Below are 19,395 nucleotides of genomic sequence, written 5' to 3'. Positions count from 1 at the left end.
CGGAGCCCTACACTACGGCGTCTCTCATAATAATAAGTTGGTTTTGGGACGTTAAACCCCACATATCAGAAAGCCTACTCTCGTCAAACATGCCAGCAGTGCTTCTGAGGTGCCACTGGGCTACGTTCGTAGTGCTGAAAGCCACGTGCTCCTTCGTTCAAGTTTAAAAAATATAAAAACTAAAGCATGGAAGTTATAGCTTCGTAATCTTTCAAAAAAATTGAAATGATACGTGCATAACTCATGACAACTATAAGCTACTGGTATTTAGACTTTAGAAGGATTTACAAGAAGTAAATAAGCAGCCCTCCAATACGGCATCTCTCGTAGCATGAGTCGCTTTGGGACATTAAACCCAATAAACAAACCAGCCAACAATCATTCTGCACACTCTTTTTTTTTTAATGAATGGCATTTCTCTTGTATTTTTTCTTATCATCATACTGGCAGCCCACCTGAAAAACTTGCCGAGACTATTGTTTTCATTAGCATGCTTGTTTTTCTAAGAAATAGCAGCTGCCCCTTTCTGCACTTCTTTTCTGATGTGTGAATTTCCTGTCAATGAAAGATTCATGCTTGGGAATTCCGTCACTGCTGTTCATACCGTGTGAAACGCATACACTTATTTTCTCGGAGCATTTGCCTAAAGATTCAGCTTTCCGCCTGCAGTAATAACATTTTGCTTTTTCACTTGAACTTGTGGGGATTGTGGTGTTTGTTTTTTCAGGTTCTGCTGCTTACAGCTATAATCGTCATGCGTACCTGTTTGAGAAGATCGCTGCTCTGATCCGTCAGAAGGGCTGGAGGGCCATTCCTGATATTGCTGTAGCCAGGTGTATTGGCGTCGACTTGGACCTGTTGCTCAAGGGTGTTCGAATGTACAGTGCAAAGGAAGAATGCCCTGAATTAGCGGTGCCATTTGGAATTGAGCCAGCCACTTGGCATCTGGCCTTCAAAATGTACAAAGAGGCACAAATGCCTCCATTTGTTTTGCAAGTCCTTTATGGCCGAGAAATTTACCTGGGAGAAACCATGGAGCAGCCAATGTAAGATCCCCTGCTTTGCAATGGAAACTGTCTTGTAGTCTGGGCACATTGCTGCAAAAAGCTGTAGACGTGAAGGTTTATGTAGAGGAGACTGGTATGTGCAGTGAAAGCTGTATATCTCCTTAGAGTGTGGGAAAGATGGGTTGTAGTTAAAGAAATGTGCTTGAACACCTATTGGCTCAAGGGTGCATTATGTATATTGGACATATTTGATACAAGAATGTTATGGTGAAATAACTGTATACTGTGTTGTGTTTTCATAAAATTCCAAACTGGACATTTATGATTTTGTCATCGTGGATTACCCACATCTGCTCATGCTGACATTGCAGATTATGGTGGCTTAGGCTAGGGCATAGGTCGGTATATTTCGTTAGAGATGTGCTACATAATTTTCTAAAGTCACCTTGTCAAAGTGTTAGAACTTTTTGTAAGTCTCAGTGACCCGAGTGAAAGGGCTGGAACACATTTTGACCATGGTGGGGTTATGGGGAAAGGAAAATTGAAGAACAAAATTCAAATTTTACTTTTGCATTCATTCGTCATTGTCGGTCATTTACTTTGAGATAAACAGAAAATAAAATTAGAACTCCTGAATGCATAAGTTATAATTTAGACTGATTTAGAGTGTATAAGAGGGATTTATGAGGCTTTAAAAATTTCTTGGAATCTTTGGTTCTCATAATCAACATCAGCCTAAATAAGCCTACTGGAAAGGAAAAGCCTCTTTTTATTTGTTCGTTTATTAGTACCTCAAGGGTCTCAAGGGACATTACATGAGAGCTGGGCAAAAAAAAAAAAACCATGATAGATGAAGAAAAAAAAAGCAAAACAAGGAGTGCTAACAGTAATAAGAAAATAGAAAAACGGCAGTATATCGTAATTAAAAAGATAAAATATGGCTTTTTATGGTAGTTTTGAATTGGACAAACTGAGATGAAATGGTGATGTAAGTGGGAAGGTCGTTCCCGTCTTGCGCTGTCTGAAGGAAAAATGACTTGTGGAAAGTCATTGTTTTTGGGCATACAGGATATGCGGTCTTGGGGTTCCATGTTCTGCCAATCAACCTGGTGCTGTGTTCTCTCCTGCCACGTTATACCTGCAAACTTTTTCATATCATCTGCCCACCTAAATTTTTGTCTCCCTCTCATCGATGCCGCCGCTGATTCCGTTAAAGAAGTGAAAGTTCACATTAACAAGGCCAATGAAGAGCTCGTAGATGACATGAATAACCGCATGCGCAGAAACAATCTTATAATTAAGGGTCTTGATGAAGTCGAACATGAGGACTACGTGGAATCGGAACGTATTGTAAGGGAATTTTTTTCTAAGCATCTCCGGCATGACGTTGGCGACATTGAACGGGCTCACCGCGTTGGTCGCAGTCGACCTAACTTTCATAGGCCACTCATTGTAAAATTTCTGAACTTTAAATCAAAAATAGAGGCGCGTGAATTCGGAAAGGCAAATAGAACTGACGGAGGAAAATACTATGTGCGCTTTAACAAGCTTCACACGGAACGCGGCATTTACCGCTATGATTCATCCATAAACCAAGTAGTCCAGGTTTCTGCAAAAAATCAACCCTCCTCTAGGTGACACACTGTTAGTCGCTCACGTAGCTTCCAAACAATAGCCCCAGTTTCCTTACTCCTAGCAAACTTCCGCAGTATATTTCCAAAGCTTGACACCCTTAAAGCTATTATGCACACATGTTCAGCCGATATCATTATCGGCACAGAAACATGGCTTTCCGATGGAATATCAAATAAACATCTTACCCTTCCTTCAAACTTCGAAATTTTTCGCAAGGACAGGTGCGGCTCTCGCGGGGGCGGCGTAACGATCGCAGTTAAAGAAGAGTTAAAGAAGAGTATGTAATTTCAGCAATCCCTAGATTCAGGTTGCTTGCCGGACGATTGGAAATTTGCCCATACCCTACCATTTTTCAAATCTGGCGACTGGTCTGATCCCCTCAGCTATAGGCCTATTTCACTTACTTCAATCAGCTGCAAGTTGCTGGAATGTTGTAACCCACCTTAATCAGAATAACTTCTTCATTAGCAATCAACACAGATTTAGGAAACATTTCTCATGTCAGACACAACTTTTTGAGCTGGTCACTGACCTCCACGTTTCGCAGCACAGGTTGCTTTGTACCGATGCCATTTTTGTCGATTTGTCGAAGGCGTTTGATCGGGTTCGACATCAACGTCTAATGGCTAAAATTTGTAACCTTAATCTGGATGACAAAACAACCCACTGGATTCGTAGTTTTTTAACAGACCGTTTGCAATCTGTAAAATTAAATGACCACGTTTCTGACCCAGTGGGTGTCTCATCAGGAGTCCCCCAGGGGTCAGTACTTGGCCCTTTACTATTTCTGATTTATATAAACGACCTCGCATGTAACATTTCCTCGTCAATTCGTCTCTTTGCCGACGACTGTGTGATATATAGAGAAATAGTAACTTCCGACGATGTTTCTACACTCCAGCATGATTTATTTACTCTAACTGAATGGTGCGAAAAATGGCTGATGAAAGTAAACGTAGAAAAAACTAAGCATGTGCAATTTTCTTCTACGACAAGATCCGAAACTTATAATTACTTAATAGATAATGCCAAAATAGAAACAGTTTCATCTTTCAAATATCTGGGAGTTACATTCACCTCCGATTTAAGCTGGACCCCCCATATAGAAAAAATCACATCGAAGGCGTGTAAAAAGCTCGGCCTGCTCAAGCGTCACCTTTATTTAGCTAATTCACAGACACGACTTCACGCGTATAATGCTCTTATCCGCTCTTCACTAGAATACGCGCAAACATCTGGCATCCACATCAGATGTGTCTGACTAACATGCTTGAATCCGTACAGAACAAGGCCGCACGCTTCATTCTGTCATCGTACTCAAGATACCAGAGTGTATCTGCCTTGAAGGACGAACTTAATCTCCCCCCTCTCACCCAACGCAGGCAGTTGTCAAGATTAACTTTTTTTCACACCCTGTACCATCATCCAACACCATTCGCTCGCAAATTTATACTCGCGGCACCCTATACGTCCGCACGCGCTGACCACGCTCACAAAGTTGGCCCAATTTTTGCCCGAACAAACAAATATCAGAACTCACGCCTTGTTCTGGCAATCAATGAATGGAATTCTTTACCTAGTAGCCTAGTGGACCAAACAGACACCTCCTCTTTTCAAACCGCACTCCTCGCTTTTCTAGCTATTCAAAATACACTGTAACTTGTCTTCATCATGCTCATCTTTTTTAGGCTGTAAATTTGTGTTCCTGCCTTCCAAATACCAGATTTTCTGTCACTTTTACACTTTTTTTATATGTTTCACGCTGTACTTTGCAATTGTGTACTTTTGCTGCCTTTATGTTATTGTAATGTCACTTTTGTTGTGTTGATTCTTTCTTTTTACAATATTGTACGTTGTGTCGGCTTTCAACCCATTCCTCCCCTATGTAATGCCCATTTGGGCCCTTAGGGTACCTAAATAAATAAAATAAATAAAAATGCCTTCTCTGGGCATCCTGTCAGTTACCCTTAATGACCAACAATTATTCTGCCTACCTGTTACGTGTCTGGCCCATGTGCAATTCTTCATTTGAACTATATTATTCTTAACCCCCGTATTCTTCTAACCCTTTCTTAAGGGGGGATGTGACAATGTAAACTATCTTTGTCATTTTTTAAAGATGAAGTAATGAAATTTGGCACGTAGATGTGATTTGTTGTGCTGATATAACTGAAATTGGTTTTTTAGCTCTCTGTTACGGCTTATGAGTTACAGCAATTAATAGACTCATTGTCATCCTAAAATTAACAGATGGGACCTAATTTCAAGATTTTTGCATAAGCATGTTCACAAGAGTCAATTCTGTGCCGTAAAGCTATTGGTTTATTTTATATTTAAGTAAGCATACAACATTTTTTTAATGTGCTCCATATATTATCTTATTATCTAACAACATTTACAAAAAGTCACTTATAAAAGTCGGCATGACATGCAGACAGATATGAACAGCTTTATGGCACTCATCAATGCCTCTGAAATGATTATACAGTTGACTCTCGTTAATTCATACTGAAAGGAACCTCTGAATTTGGGTGAGGTGACACCACACATTATGATCAGGCATTGATTTCATCACATTTAAAATTTTTTAAAGTGTTTTTAAACCCTAACTGCACGCATTGAACAGAAAGCAGAGGAGTAAGGGCCACAAGTTTATTGGCCTTTGACTGCTGATGAGACCTTTTGAAGAAATCATGAATTGCCAACTGCTCCTTTGCTTTAGGTATGTGCTTTCAGCACAAAACTCTCTATACTAGTTGAAAAGCACCACGGATTATCATGCGTGTGCTTTGTTTCAAACATTTGTTTACTAGCAATGCCTTTTTTCTTGAAGGCCTGAGGTGCTTATTTTTCATGTTTAGACTGCTAGGATTATATAGGTAAGCATGAAAATTTTTAAATAGTAATGGGATAGCAGCAGATATTTTGTGGCATGGAACTGCAAAAAGTGTAAATTAACTGAGTAATGAAGTTTGAATTAAGAGGCTTTTAAATACATTGAAAGAAAGGAGGGCCAACCAAAAAATTGAATTTTGTTTGAATTAACCGAACATATGAATTATCAGAGTGAATTATTGCGAGTCTACTGTATTTTAATTGTTGTGGAAAGGTATAGGGATGACTGGCGGCAACTGCGAAAAAAATGAAAGCTGTGAAAATAGAGCTCTAAGAAAAGGAAGCTAAAAAGCTAAGAAAATGGAACTCTGAAGGAAGCTGGTTTTATTTTTCATTGGAAAAATGCAGCATTGAGCTCTGGGATGGCAGACATTTTGGTTCACCACTTGTCCAGTTTAACCAGAGTAACTGTATATGGTCCCTACGGCACCAGAGAAGCGCTACTGTTTTCTAATGCCGCCAGCAACCATGCTTTGCGGAGAAGCTGACGCTCAGGCCACTTTTGTGTTTTCCAACACCGCCGCTGCATTGGCGCAAATCATCAACAGTCAAATTTGAAGCGAATTTGTCTAGTGTTCGCGCCTTTTCTGAACCTGGTTCATGGATGTGTGCAAGTGACTGTGGATCAGCTCTATGTGCGCACCACAGCCGGCAATGTTTGTAACCACTATTGCACCAAAAAAAAACCTACGTAAAAAAACATTTTCTTACTTGGGAATCGAACTCGAATCTTTTGCGTGGCATTACAGTACTCTACTGCAAAGCTAAGCCGAAATTTCAAACTGCACTTTAAACTGACTTTATGTAGGCTGCATATTGAGTAAGGATTTGTGTTAACATGTGTAATAAAGCATTTTTGAACAGTGAAGTAACAATCATGCATCACACAATGCGAATTGTGCGAAGAGTGCGTCGCTATACTCTTACGCACTTCAAGAGCATCGGGCATAATTCTTCATTGCTTATATTCACTACTCAGGTAATTTCATGTAATGACAAAATCAATTGATGTCGCTTTTCATCAGCGTGATGTGAATACTGAATATTCTTGCTTGTTGTCTGGTCAAAAATTCTGAAAATGCACAAAATGAGAATGCCGCAAGACAAAAGAAGTTGATAATCTTCGCTCTGCACTTTTCGCCACTCTCTGAGCAAGAATGTCACGTTTTTTTACCATGTTATTTAGTTGGCTCTTACGTTGCACTTCGTCGCAATCGGGCAAAAAAGTGGCTTTCAAGTACTTGTAACATTGCGTGAATGATGCAAGCCAAGTATGTCGATATACAACACTGCAGGCGTATCACCTGCAAAAACAGAAAACGACTTTACCGCATAGCTGTGGTTGCTAGCCAGGCAAGTTGGCAGACCTATGCGCTACTCTGGTCCTGTAGGGACCATATACAGTTACTCTAAGTTTAACAACATGAAAATTAAATTTTGAACCACGGGCATCATTCCCCATAGTAACGTCCGGCAGATCTTTTTTTCAAGAATCAAACAGAAACGAATTAGCAGCATTTTATTGCATCTCTTGACGCACGGAAGGTTCTTTATTTAGTGCAGCTAGATTGATTACTAGTGATAATTTTAGGCGGTTCAACTAACATGATTGGAATCATATTGATAATGTCCTGCTTCGGTCATGTATACCTGTGCATGTATACCTGGTCATGTATACCTGTGCAAAAGTGCTCCTAATATATGAACACTTTTAGCCGTTCACTGTGTTCGGGACTTTTTCTCCAAATCTTGTCCACACAAAAAAAAAAATACATATAAGGTTGCACTTTCACGTGTTCTCTGATGAGAAAAAATATTGTAGTCAACAAGTGTGCTAAGTCCACTCTGACTGCACAAATTGCGAATGTGGTGAAAAAAAGTTCTTGACAGCTGAAAATTGTATATGTATTTTTTATCTGCATACACTTGCAAAAAAAGTTATTTTTTCACAAAAATAACTTCAGATTGATTGTTCATAGTTGAAAACATCAAAATCTGTTATGGTGACGAGGACTCCTGTTTGTTTTTATCTGAAATCACCCATTATATTTCCTGGTAACGTAAAGCTACACATATGATGTGTCGACATTTTACATGTTAATTTTTTTTCTACCTTTCTTTTTTCAGTCTAAATATACCAGCACATATCTGCTTTCGGTCGGTCAGGCAAAGAATATACTGGATCCTTTTCCGAGGCGACAATTCAGTGATTATAAGGGAGCATGTTACATACCCTGGATACATTGGAATTGTAGATGAGGCTGTGCCAACTGCTTCTATGCATATTCAAGGTAGGTCTCTTATATCTTGGCTAGTTTGATACTTACAGTAATGATTAGCATCCTACTTGTCCTGAATTCTCGCAATAATTGACCACTTGCAAAGATTGTTGATTCTACTTGTCCTAGCTCATCCTAATAGTCTAAAAATTGCTGCACTCTACTCCTCAAGGTTAGAACTTCACTTCAGAAGAACTGCATGCTATGTCTACGATAATTAGTATTTACATGCACTTGCTGTGTTTTCCAGCCAACTCTGGCTAACCTAGCTAAAAAAAACAACAAAAAGGTGCAGCAAGATATAATAATATAACGAATGGCATTTCATTAGTGGTTCCCTCATGCACACAGTTATTTTATTTTCTTTCATTGCTTCCTTATAGAATTTTCTATATATAATAAATTATGTAGCTGAAGACTGTTGCCATTATTCATGCTACCTTCAAAAGATCTTCCCTCCACTCACTCAGTTATGACGATTACTGACTGGCACACCGTATTTACTCCTGTAATAAACCCACCCTTCCTTCAGTAATGTTGATGCCAATTTGAGGGGAGGGTTGAATAGGTGGGAAAAAAAAAGGTCACAGAAGTTATAACAGCAAAAATTTTGCATGATTGTTTTGGCCCGCAAAATGACCGACAAATATTTTTTATAGCCCAAGGCTCTTCCTGTTTTTTGTTGTAACGAATGCACACAGATCGACGCCGAAGTGTCGTCCAGCCGCTTGGTTCCGATGCTCCAGCAAGCAAAAAGTTTCTTCGGCATTCGACAGATGGTGTTCTACCACGAAAGGCGCGACTTTTCAATTTTGATTGACGTCGTTCGGGCTCGCGCTTCTTGCAATTGTTTCGCGTGGTTGCCTAACTTTGTTCTGACTTTTAGTGCGTCGTTATTTTGTGATAAAACGGCTTGATTTAACGTTGTTTCAATCATCAACGACACTGGCTATTACACCAAAATAAAATGAACAGATACATTACAATTTTTTTCTTTTTTTCAAGGACCAAGATGGGGGTGGGTTCATTATGTGAGTGGGTTCATTACACAAGTAAATACGGTAAATGGCATGCATTGCATTTTTCTGGGTGAGTCACTGTAACCCATTACACGCACCACGCCCTAAAGGCATTTTGTGCCCTCACAACACACTGGTCTCAGCATACCTGTATGACGACAAAAGTCTGTGCATCCAGCAGGAGATCAGAAGAGAGAAGTCTGACATGGATGAACGAACACACAGATTTTAGCCTTTGACAATTTAAAGTCATTGAATTACAAATGGCAGATACCTACTCCTTCGTATCTGTCCTTATCATAAAAGAACATTGTAGCTGTAAATCGGCCTTGGTAGATCAGTGCTTAGGTACATTGCTCAGGTATTGAATCGAAGCTCGCGGGTTTGACACTGGCTGCGGCGGTTGTATTTTTTCCGATACAAAATGGTAGAGGTCCATGTACTGTGCAATGTCAGTGCATATTGAAGAACACTAGATGGTCTAAATTTTTGGAGCACTTCACTGTGGCATCTCTCATAATCATTTCATAGTTTTGAGATGTTAAACAACAGATATTATTATTATTATTATTATTATTATTATTATTATTATTATTATTATTATTATTATTAGTGCTAAAAATTTTAGGCCCTTATACAGTCACTAAACATTGTCATTAATCACATCCTGTGTCATGACCTGGCACTTTGGTCAGTACTGGCCCTTCTGTCATAAAAGCGCCATATATTATCTCCAGATTCACTTTCTGCCTTGTAAGATTGTGGCCTTGCTTCAACAATCCCAATATGAAATCACAAGTACTGTGGGACTGTGTTGCTGAGCTAAAGGACTAGGGTCACCTCCAGTTTTTCTTTGTGTACGATATTCTTAAAGGCCCTGAGCGTGGTGTAAAGGATGAAGGACCAATAATTTTTAGTACTCTATTATTTAGTGCACTTTTTAATTAGACTACATTATTGACTTAGAACTCAAGAGCAATCATCAAGGACACCACACAAAGAATCAAGCCTAGTGAAGGAGTCTGAATGAACTTGTCATAGAACTGTGCCACGAAAAGATGTTTACCATGTCATTAGTGAAGTCCAGTATTTTAGTACCGTCATTGTAAAGTGTTTTCTTTTTTTGTCACCACTCCCCTCCCTCAGGCGGAGTACCACAGCTCAGTCACCTCTGGTCTCCAGACCCATCCTTGCATCTTGTGCGCTGGCGACTCTTCTGTGGTTGCTTGGAAATGGAGGACCAGATTCAGGAGATCAGCGTGCTCCCTCCCACCTATGTGGTGTTTTGTTGTGTGCTGCATCATCTGTTTCGAGCCAGAATCATCGAGGAACCAGAGCTTTGTGCTTTGATCCTGCAATGCATCCTGCCATCTGGGACAAAACTTGAGCTTTTAAAAAGGCGAATCCCCGTGAGTTCAGATGCATGCAAATAGTTAAATTAATTATTATTTGTATGTACATAATTGTGCAAGCGCAGTTAAAGGGGTCATGAACCACTTTTCCTGGTAATCGTTGGAACGATCTCATTTATTTATTTATTCAGGAATATCCTGCTTTGCCAAAAAGCATGTAAGCAGGGGGTTACAGCTTGAAAAAATAAGTCTTCGTTATTGCAGCACACTTGGTCGCAAGACAAATGATTCCACTGTACTACAGTGTGAACAAAAAAGAATATGCTGATAAGTTCATTCTAGTCCGGTATTCTTTAATTTTAAGGGATGATTGCATTTTTTGGACAGATGATACGGCGGCTTAAAGTACTTGTCTTTGTTAATGCTAGTCTTTTTGTTGTATATCTGAAATAACATTTTAAGCGCCATTTTCTCCTGCGAAAATACAGCGCTTCTCATCCCAGCACGTTTTTCATTTCGGTACCGCTGTCGCGTCGCTTATACCACTTTGCTGCTCTGTTCTGCATTCTCTCAATGAGATCAATCAAAGGCTTTTGTTGTGGATCCCACACACAACACGCATATTCCAAAATCCGGCGGGCATACGAAATATAAGCAGTAATTTTTCAAGCAGCAGATGACGATCTCAGATTACGCTGAGTGAAATTTAGTGTTTTGGGGACTTTTGCAACCACAGCATGCACATACGCATTTCAAGAACAGTCGCTCACAAAGTTTACACCCAGGTATTTATACTTTGGTTGCCGTTGAATGACATCATCATTCAGAAAATGTGTTTCATTCATTTTCTTTTTTTTAGTAAAAGACACATGAACACATTTTTTAACGTTAAGTTGCATTTTCCACTTCTCACATCATATTGTAGTTTTGGTAAGGTCAGCCTGCAATGCAATGTGGTCCTTTTCATTTTTTATTTTTGTGTATACGACAGAGTCGTCAGCAAATAGATGTACTTCAGCGGATATTCCATCAAGAATGTCGTTAATGTAAACTAAAAACAACAGTGGCCCTAAAATGGATCCCTGAGAGACATCCGATGTTACTTCTATCTTAGACGAAGTGACACCATTCAGAACAACACATTGTCAACGCTATGACGGATAACTGGAAATCTATTTTAGCACCTTGTTTCAATATTTGCCATTTCAGTTTTGTGAAGAAACGAAGGGTGGGACACGGTATCAAAGGCTTTTCTGAAATCTAAAAAAAAGAAATGCAGCCTGTTTTTTCATTATCGTCCACCTCAGTCACTAAATCGTGGTAGAATTCAATCGGTTTCATTGTGCAAGACAGGCCCTTGCGGGAAACCATGCTGAACATCGACTAATGATTTGTGTTGAAGTAGGTGTTTCATTGTGCCTTTATACAGTATGTGCTCCAATATTTTGCAGAGAATTGATAGTAAAGGAATGGGCCTGTAATTGTTGGCCTCTTTCTTGGAACTACCTTTATGAATAGAAACCACATAGGCCATTTTCCAGTCTTCAGGCTGATTTCCAGTAATAAGAGTTTTTTTTCTATATTAGATAAAGATAACATGTAATTGACCAGGCACAGCACTTCAATATGTGGGGGGAAATGCCATCTGGGCCTGGTGCCTTAGTTTCATCTATATTTTTTAACAAGGATTCGATATAATTGACACGGAGTTCAACCAGTGGCATTACTGATTTAGTTGCTAAAAGGGGCTCAAGCAGTGTGAATAATTTCACAGTATCCTTCGCAGGTGAAAATACAGAATGAAAGAAATCATTGAGACACGTTGCCTTATTGATGTCACTGGACAAGATCTTACTGTCATGAACAATTTTGTCCACTCCAGTTGAATCAGCATTGCAGTTGCTTAGTTATCTACAAAAAAGCTTGGGGCTAGTTTTCATGCTTTCATTCAATCGACTGAAGTATTGATGCTTTACACTACATACTTCAGATTTATATTCATGAGTTACCTCCACTAACCTATCGTGCCGATATTTACTTTGTGTTCTTTTATATGCCTTGTATACTCATTGTCTTCTTATTATTCTAAAAATTGCTAGTGACACCCATGGCTTCTTACATTTTTTGAATTTTTCCGCATTTGTACTTGGCACTTACTTCTTCATTAGTTCCATGATTTTCTCTTTAAAGAGAAACCACAACTGTAAAACATTGACATTCTCGCAATGACAATCGAAAATAGGCAAATGAGCAAATAATTCTTGTAAAATAGCAGAGTAATCGCCCTTGTCATAAAAATAAACCTTTATGAATCGGCGAGGCTTTGGTCTTTTGATCGCATGCTTGATTGTTGCTACAATAGCAAGATGATCGCTAATACCTGGAATACATGTAACAGAGTCTACTATATTTCACGAATTGCAAAAAAGCAAATCCAAAATGTTATTGTTTTTTGTGGCCACACTAACATATTGAGTAAGACCGAATGTGTCAATGATCTTATTCATGTTAATGTTTTTGCGACAACCAGTCAAGGCGATAAGTGTTCTATTAGACCATGTCAAGTTTGGTAGATTAAAATAACCAGCAAGAATAAACTGATTCGATGTCTTCGAAATTATGCCGTACGATTGCTGTAACACGGCTGGGTTAGAATTTGGCGGTTGATAAAATGTTCTGGCAATAAATTTCATGTTGTCGGTAAGGGTCACCGTGCACCAGACAGATTCTACGTCATCATGCACAAGATAAAGTTCAGATAAACGTAAAGAAGTGTGAACAAACAGAAACACCCCTCCGCCTGTTCTTGCCCTATCATTGTGGTAAATGCTAAAGTGGCCAGGAAACACCTCACGATCACTTATTAATGTTATCAGCCACGATCCTGTCCAAAACACTATATCCGCCTTCGTAGATTCAATTAAGCCAGTGAACTCATCTATTTTATTCACAAGGCCTCTACAATTTACGACAGCTGTTGCGAGAAAATGAGACAGTCTTCCAAGTAGGGTGTCACTTCTTTTGAGCAAGAACTATCTTTTCTTTGATTTTGTCTCACATAAAGTCCTTGTCGTCTACAATAAGCTTGTCAAAAACTTATTATTAGAGTTCATAACATCATAAATTGATTGCCACAAAAAAAAGTTACAGTTCTGTCACAAGGTTGAAGCAATGAGTGCAATATCAAGAAATAAGATTGTTATACGAAGATTGACGAGGAGCTCGATACTTGCAGCTTCCTACTGAAGCACAAAAAAGGATGCTTCACACGCAGGTACCTGCAGGACAAGCGTGAATTAACAAACTGTTGCAGTTGTTATACCTTTGTGTTTGAGCAACATGCTGCAAGTGTCAACAACACAGGACCCGACACTAAAATATTTTTCTTTGAAAGTGTGGTGTGCAGAATGACCCCTCCGTGTCTTCTGCCACACGGTGGCATCTGAATACGGTGTTTGTGGCGTACTTTTTCTCTTTCGTTCCACTTCGCAAGTAGGTACAGAAAGGGGCCCATTTTTCATGCGCATCTCAAGGGCAATTCATAATTGTAAGAAAATGTAGGAGTGGTGCATGGCAGAAAAAAAAAGCATGCCATTACGTGACAGAAAACACTCTTGCATGATCTGTGTACCGCAAGCGGCAATTGGTGTCTATAAATACCTGGGCATTGGTAACCTGGCGCATGCATGTCATGTGGCTGAGTGGTCTAATGCGGCGTGATGCAAGCCAAGGGGTTCCTGGTTTGAATCCTCGCTTGGGTGCTATGAAATTTTTCTCTTCCAATCTATTTTTCTTTGTGCCTTTTTTGTATATACACACATACATATTTGGAGCATGACGGTGACTGTAAAAATTAACTGGGAGTGTCCATATATTTTCTATGGCAATAAATTCCTCGAATTCACCAGGAATGAGTTCAGTCAGTGGTGATTGTTGTACACTTCAAGCGCTGTCTCTCTTCTCGGCACGCTGGAACCTAAGCAGGGAGGATATAAGGAAAAAAGGTTACTGTGCAACATCATGATCTTGAGCATGCTAGATGAAACACACTCGCTCTCTCCTGTTAGTATTTTTGCACTTGAGTGTGGTAGCTATGTGATGTTGTCAGACTATGGAGCACGACACTGGCACATGGCGGCACCTTGTGGCAAAAAGTGCATTTGATTCAAATGTCTCACGTTATTTATATTAGCTATTGGCCAATGGCATGCTACTCGCTCTCTGACGTTAAATAGTAGCAGCCTGTAGCTTTCAAGTGAGCGAGGGTGGACCTTGGTATAGAAAGAGGGCGCCTGAGAAAATAGCAACTTCATGCTCCGCTTGTTAGCTCGCTTTGGCTCGCACGACTGCAAGATTTGGCGGAGATGCTCATTACAGTGTTTGCTATCTGCAGGATGTGTGTTCTCACCCAGGCATGGGTGAGAAAACACATCTTAGACGTGGTTCATGACCCCTTTAAGCATTGATACGATCATGGTAGCTGGCTGCATAAGCTAGATAGCTTATATAGTAATATATGCATGCACACCAAATGTATGTGAAAATGAACTACACTCATGACAGTTTAAGCTCTAATATTTGAAAGTAGGTCAATTTAAAAAATTTTGGCTGGGTCACTGTGCTCTCAATGTACTTTAAAGCCGCTTCATTCCGACAGCTGTATTTCATAAGTTCGAGTAATCAAAATTCTTTATTGCTTGTGGCAAAAAATATCTGACAGCTTTTTCACTTCTAGCTGTTGAGTCATTCAAGCAGATTACCTGTTTGCCAAGTGTTCAAACCAGCCACCAAAGCATGTGTGTGAACAATCGTGCATTGATGGAGGAATAAAGAAAAAGAATGCTCAAATCATTTATGTAGTTGTACACCTGTCTGAAAAATAAGTCTGGGCGCGCGAGCGATGACTGCAATCTGATGAAACTGCATCGCCATGCCATCTGACGTGGTCAGTGTGCATGCCTTTCACTTTCGCATTCATATCTTTTTACTCGCTTGCAACGGATCAATGATTAGATGTAGCATTTCGCGCCAGGCATTGCTTTCTTTCTTCGATCAGTGATGCACTCAATTCGGCGGGGGCACGGTGACGGTAAAATGTTCGTGTCTTGCTGCAGGGGCAACACAGAGCTGCATTTAACGCGCTAGTGGTAATATCTCCTTTTCCAGTGTCGCGAAAACTCTGGTGTCGGTTACTACATATGCGGTGGTGGTACAACACAAAAAATCAGCATTGTCCACGAGTGAGAACACAGGGTAAATGTGAATAAATAAAGAATATCGGTTCTCCTGGAGATCGAACCAACGTATTCTGCGTGACAAGATGTTTAATGTTATGTGCACACGCATTCTTTTCCTCACGGCGCAAGCAAAGATGAGAAGTAATGATGTGTGGGGCACCGGTTCACTACTGAGACAATCAGGGCGTGAGCGAGTCCCATACAATTCACTGCCACTGTGCCCCCGTTTAATTTAGCATGTCACGGATCGAAGAAAGAAAGTGATGCATAGTGCAAAACGCTACATGTAATCACTTGGTACGCTGCAAGTGAGTAAAAAGATATGGTTCTGAAAGCGAAAGGACGCGCATGCGCACTCATCACGCCAGAAAGTTCGGCGATTCAGTTTTATCAGATTGCGGTCGTTGCTTGCACGTCCTGACTTATTTTGCAGACGGGTGTACATTGATGCTGTCTTAAAAAAAAAAGCATACCAAGATATTTAAAGGGCTATTAGCTGTCGTGGGGCACATCACATTATGTCCCTTTATTACACATGCATGCACACTTACCATAATATACAGTACCATTATGATTGATGACATCTGAAGACTATTCTGGTTATCTTTCTGAGTTGTATATGATGTAGCTGGGCTGTGAGAGGAGTTTGATGAGGAATGAAATGCCGATATTTTCTGAAATCCTTTCAGGAGCATACTCAGTTTCATGAAAAATCAATAATAATGCATGATAGTTTTGTTCTGTCATGTGTTGTCTCCCTTCTTTTCCAATCTCCAAATTTCGAAATTTCTAGGTTTTTATGGGTGAATGGTTCAACAAAAGTTGGTATGTTGCCAAAAGTAATTGTATGAGAACTTCTGATAATTCAAACAATATCTTGGGGTTCTCTTGCGTTTGAATTATCGAGAACCTACTGATCACAAAAAAAAGGAAAGATATCTCTAGTTATGTCTGGGCATCATATCAACCAGCCTATAAGTTCACAATACTGACGCTGAAGTATCTTCTCAAATGTGAGAAGGAATTTTAGTCAGAATTCTAGATGATTTCATGCATGGGGAATTTTAGTCTAAGGTCGACGACAGCATAAAAAATTTTTTGGAAACGGACAGTGAAGAAAATACACAAGTCCCCTCTCCTGCTCCGCTGTGCCCTTGGTTTTGTTCCAAGTTTTAACACTTTGTAAAATTGCTAAGCATGCATTTAATTTCTTTCTCATGGTAAAGTGTCGACATATTGCACTCATTGCAGAGGTCATGTGTAGGCCCTTTAGCTTGACTTTTGTGTATTACCCTGAGCTTTCCAAACATACTTCTAATTATGGCATTGTTATTTCTTTTCAAGCAGAACAGTGAGATCAATGCTGACCTGGTTTCCGTCTCAACATGTGTAATGATTGGGATTCAGTGTGTGACCATGGCCCTCTGTGTCTGTGGAAAACCGTCGCCCGTGTCAAGTGCTGCGCCTTGGCTATGCTTCGATGGAAAGCTGTTTCACCTAATTCATCGGGATCTCAGGGAGTTGCAAACATCAGTTCCCTCATTATTACATCATGATGTAAGTGCGTATATTTCCATATTTTATGTTGGATGCGAGAGGTGAAATTGTGTACAGCTATCTCATGCTACTTTGTGTAAGGAATGGATGTTAGCTCAGCATAAGAACAAAGGGACTTGAGAAAGAAGGCAGAGGAAGCAAATTATTAAGTCCTCTTGTCAGGCTTCCATTTGTTCATATATGTTGTGCCAACTCACCCAACTAAATATTTTGCTAAACCATTATTTGTAGCTTTAATACATATTGTCACGTTATACTGTAACTACAACTGTAGAGTACACAAGGACATCAGGCTGCATAGACCACTGACAATACGACTTTATCGTCTTTTCTGCAAGCTCGTCTTCGTTCTCCTTTTAACAGCGGCACGTACAAGCCTGCCAGCATCTATAAAACCAATGCTTGCAGAACTTATACTATCGGCATTACCCCCTTTCCCAAAGAACATTGTCCCGATGTCACAACATAATTACGAGATGAATTGATTGAGTCGTCAGGTTTAACGTCCGAAAACCACCATATGATTATGAGAGACGCCGTAGTGGAGGGCTTCGGAAACTTCGACCACCTGGGGTTCTTTAACGTGCACCCAAATCTGAGCACACGGGCCTACAACATTTTCGCCTCCATTGGAAATGCAGCCGCCGCAGCCGGGATTCAAACCCGCGACCTGCGGGTCAGCAGCCGAGTACCTTAGCCACTAGACCACCGGGGCAGGGCTAATTACGAGATGAAAAAAAAACACGTACAATAACCAGTTAACTAGGGGATGTTCACAATCCCAACAAGTCTATACAAGGGAGTTTGACGAACAGTCAGCGTTGGTAAAACGGTTTCATTCTCGAAACATGGATGACATGTGGCTGTTGTGAACGGCGGGATTGACGAGCCTTGTCCTTGTCAAGAACCTCGTAGTTCATTTTGCTGAGATGATGAACTTTATAGGGACCAAAATAGCGCTGCAACAACTTTTCCGACTGGCCCCATTGTCGAATGGGTGTCCACAACCATACTCGTTCTTCGGGTTAGTAACAGACATTGCGACGACGAGAGTGTTGTAGTGCAGCGAGTCGATGTGTTGTTCCTTACTGATTCGTTTGACTGCAAGGTTGCGAGTCGCGTCCATGAGTCTGATAAATTCATTTGTCTTGACACTAATCTGGGACTTATCTAGTAGGAGCATGGCATTCAGCATTGTAGGGACCTCCCTGCCGGGAAATAACTGAAGTGATGTGAACCCGGTTGTTTCTTGCACAGCACTGTTGTAATCAGATGTGACGCAAGGGAGGATGTCATCTCAGTTTTTGTGGTCTTAGTCAACGTACATACATAGCATATCGGTGATAGTCTTGTTTAGTCTCTCTGTAACACTGTTGCTCTGTGGGTGGTATGCAGTAGTTTTTCGACTAAGCTGCATGGCGTCTTGTGTAGGCTTGTGCGAATAGTGAATTTTAGGTTCGAAATGAATAGTGATTTTGACCGAATAATTTCGAATCGAACTCGAGTGGTATGTATGACATATAAAATAAAGGGAATATTTATCATGACCTAACTAACCTGCACATTATTTCTTTTGAATTGAAATAGGGGCTCTATGCAAGTGCAATTTTTTTTTGTTCAAAGGAAGTCGAAACAACCTGGAGTAGTAGTTTTGGTAGGATGCGAGTGATAACCTCTAAGATACTTAATGTCTTCAAATTTATTATACTTGGAGCATATAAGCTGTCATAACAAGCTTAACAAAATAAAAAATTGATTTGAGGGTAGCATGTTCTTTTAAAGGGGCCCTGTCACACTTTAAGTAGCCATGGAGCCAGTAAACATGCTTATTGCCTCACAAATTTACCGCCGCAAAGTTTCTAGAATCAGTGCAGTTCGAGCGGAGTTCCAAAAATTTATCGCACGCTGCAATTGCATTCTCTCTTCTTGTCCCGACGAAATAGTTAGAAGTTAAGCTGGGAGGAATGGCATGGCGAAAGAAAGTACGACACATACACCTCGTGACCTTGAGCACCTCTTTTTTTTTTTGTCCTTCAATTACGTGGATTTTCAGTGCGATCACGCATATACTCGTGGACAAGTGGCAGCCCTGGTAACGACGAGAGCACCATGCTCAAATCAGCCAGTGGCTGTGACCAGAGCCGTGTATCCCTTTTTGGCTGTGCACAAGTGATTTTTGAGCTTGTAGTGTCATTTGCCGAGGGAAGAAAGCAATTTAGAAAATTCATTGTGAATTACAGGCCGCGTGCTGCGCTGTAATATTTGCCTCGCGTGTTCTCGGTGGCCTCGACTATTGATCGGCAGTGTTTTCCGACCACGTACAGCAAGTATTGTTAAGGGGGGCTTCGCGGCAAAGCGAATTTTCCTTTGATAGGTTCTTTCACGGCTTCGCATTTCTACATTGTAGTGAAACT

At 40.3% G+C, this 19,395-nt stretch overlaps 1 protein-coding gene across 8 annotated transcripts in view; it reads left to right on the top strand.

Moving 5' to 3' along the window:
* LOC119176071 (constitutive coactivator of peroxisome proliferator-activated receptor gamma) overlaps positions 1-19,395 on the top strand; it is an 85,221-nt gene that overhangs the window by 54,692 nt on the left and 11,134 nt on the right. For 7 of the 8 annotated variants that reach the window (XM_075876759.1, XM_075876761.1, XM_075876764.1 and 4 more), the window contains 4 exons: positions 728-1,046; positions 7,665-7,828; positions 9,982-10,244; positions 16,772-16,981. In XM_075876759.1, the coding sequence (XP_075732874.1) occupies positions 728-1,046; positions 7,665-7,828; positions 9,982-10,244; positions 16,772-16,981 (956 nt within the window). Of the gene's footprint in view, positions 1-727; positions 1,047-7,664; positions 7,829-9,981; positions 10,245-16,771; positions 16,986-19,395 lie in introns of all 8 variants that reach the window. The other variant, XM_075876765.1, reaches the window with a different exon arrangement.

Source organism: Rhipicephalus microplus, chromosome X (genome assembly GCF_043290135.1).
Source record: "Rhipicephalus microplus isolate Deutch F79 chromosome X, USDA_Rmic, whole genome shotgun sequence".
NCBI classification, from domain to species: Eukaryota; Metazoa; Arthropoda; class Arachnida; order Ixodida; family Ixodidae; genus Rhipicephalus; species Rhipicephalus microplus.
This window is presented reverse-complemented; position numbering and strand designations above follow the sequence as displayed.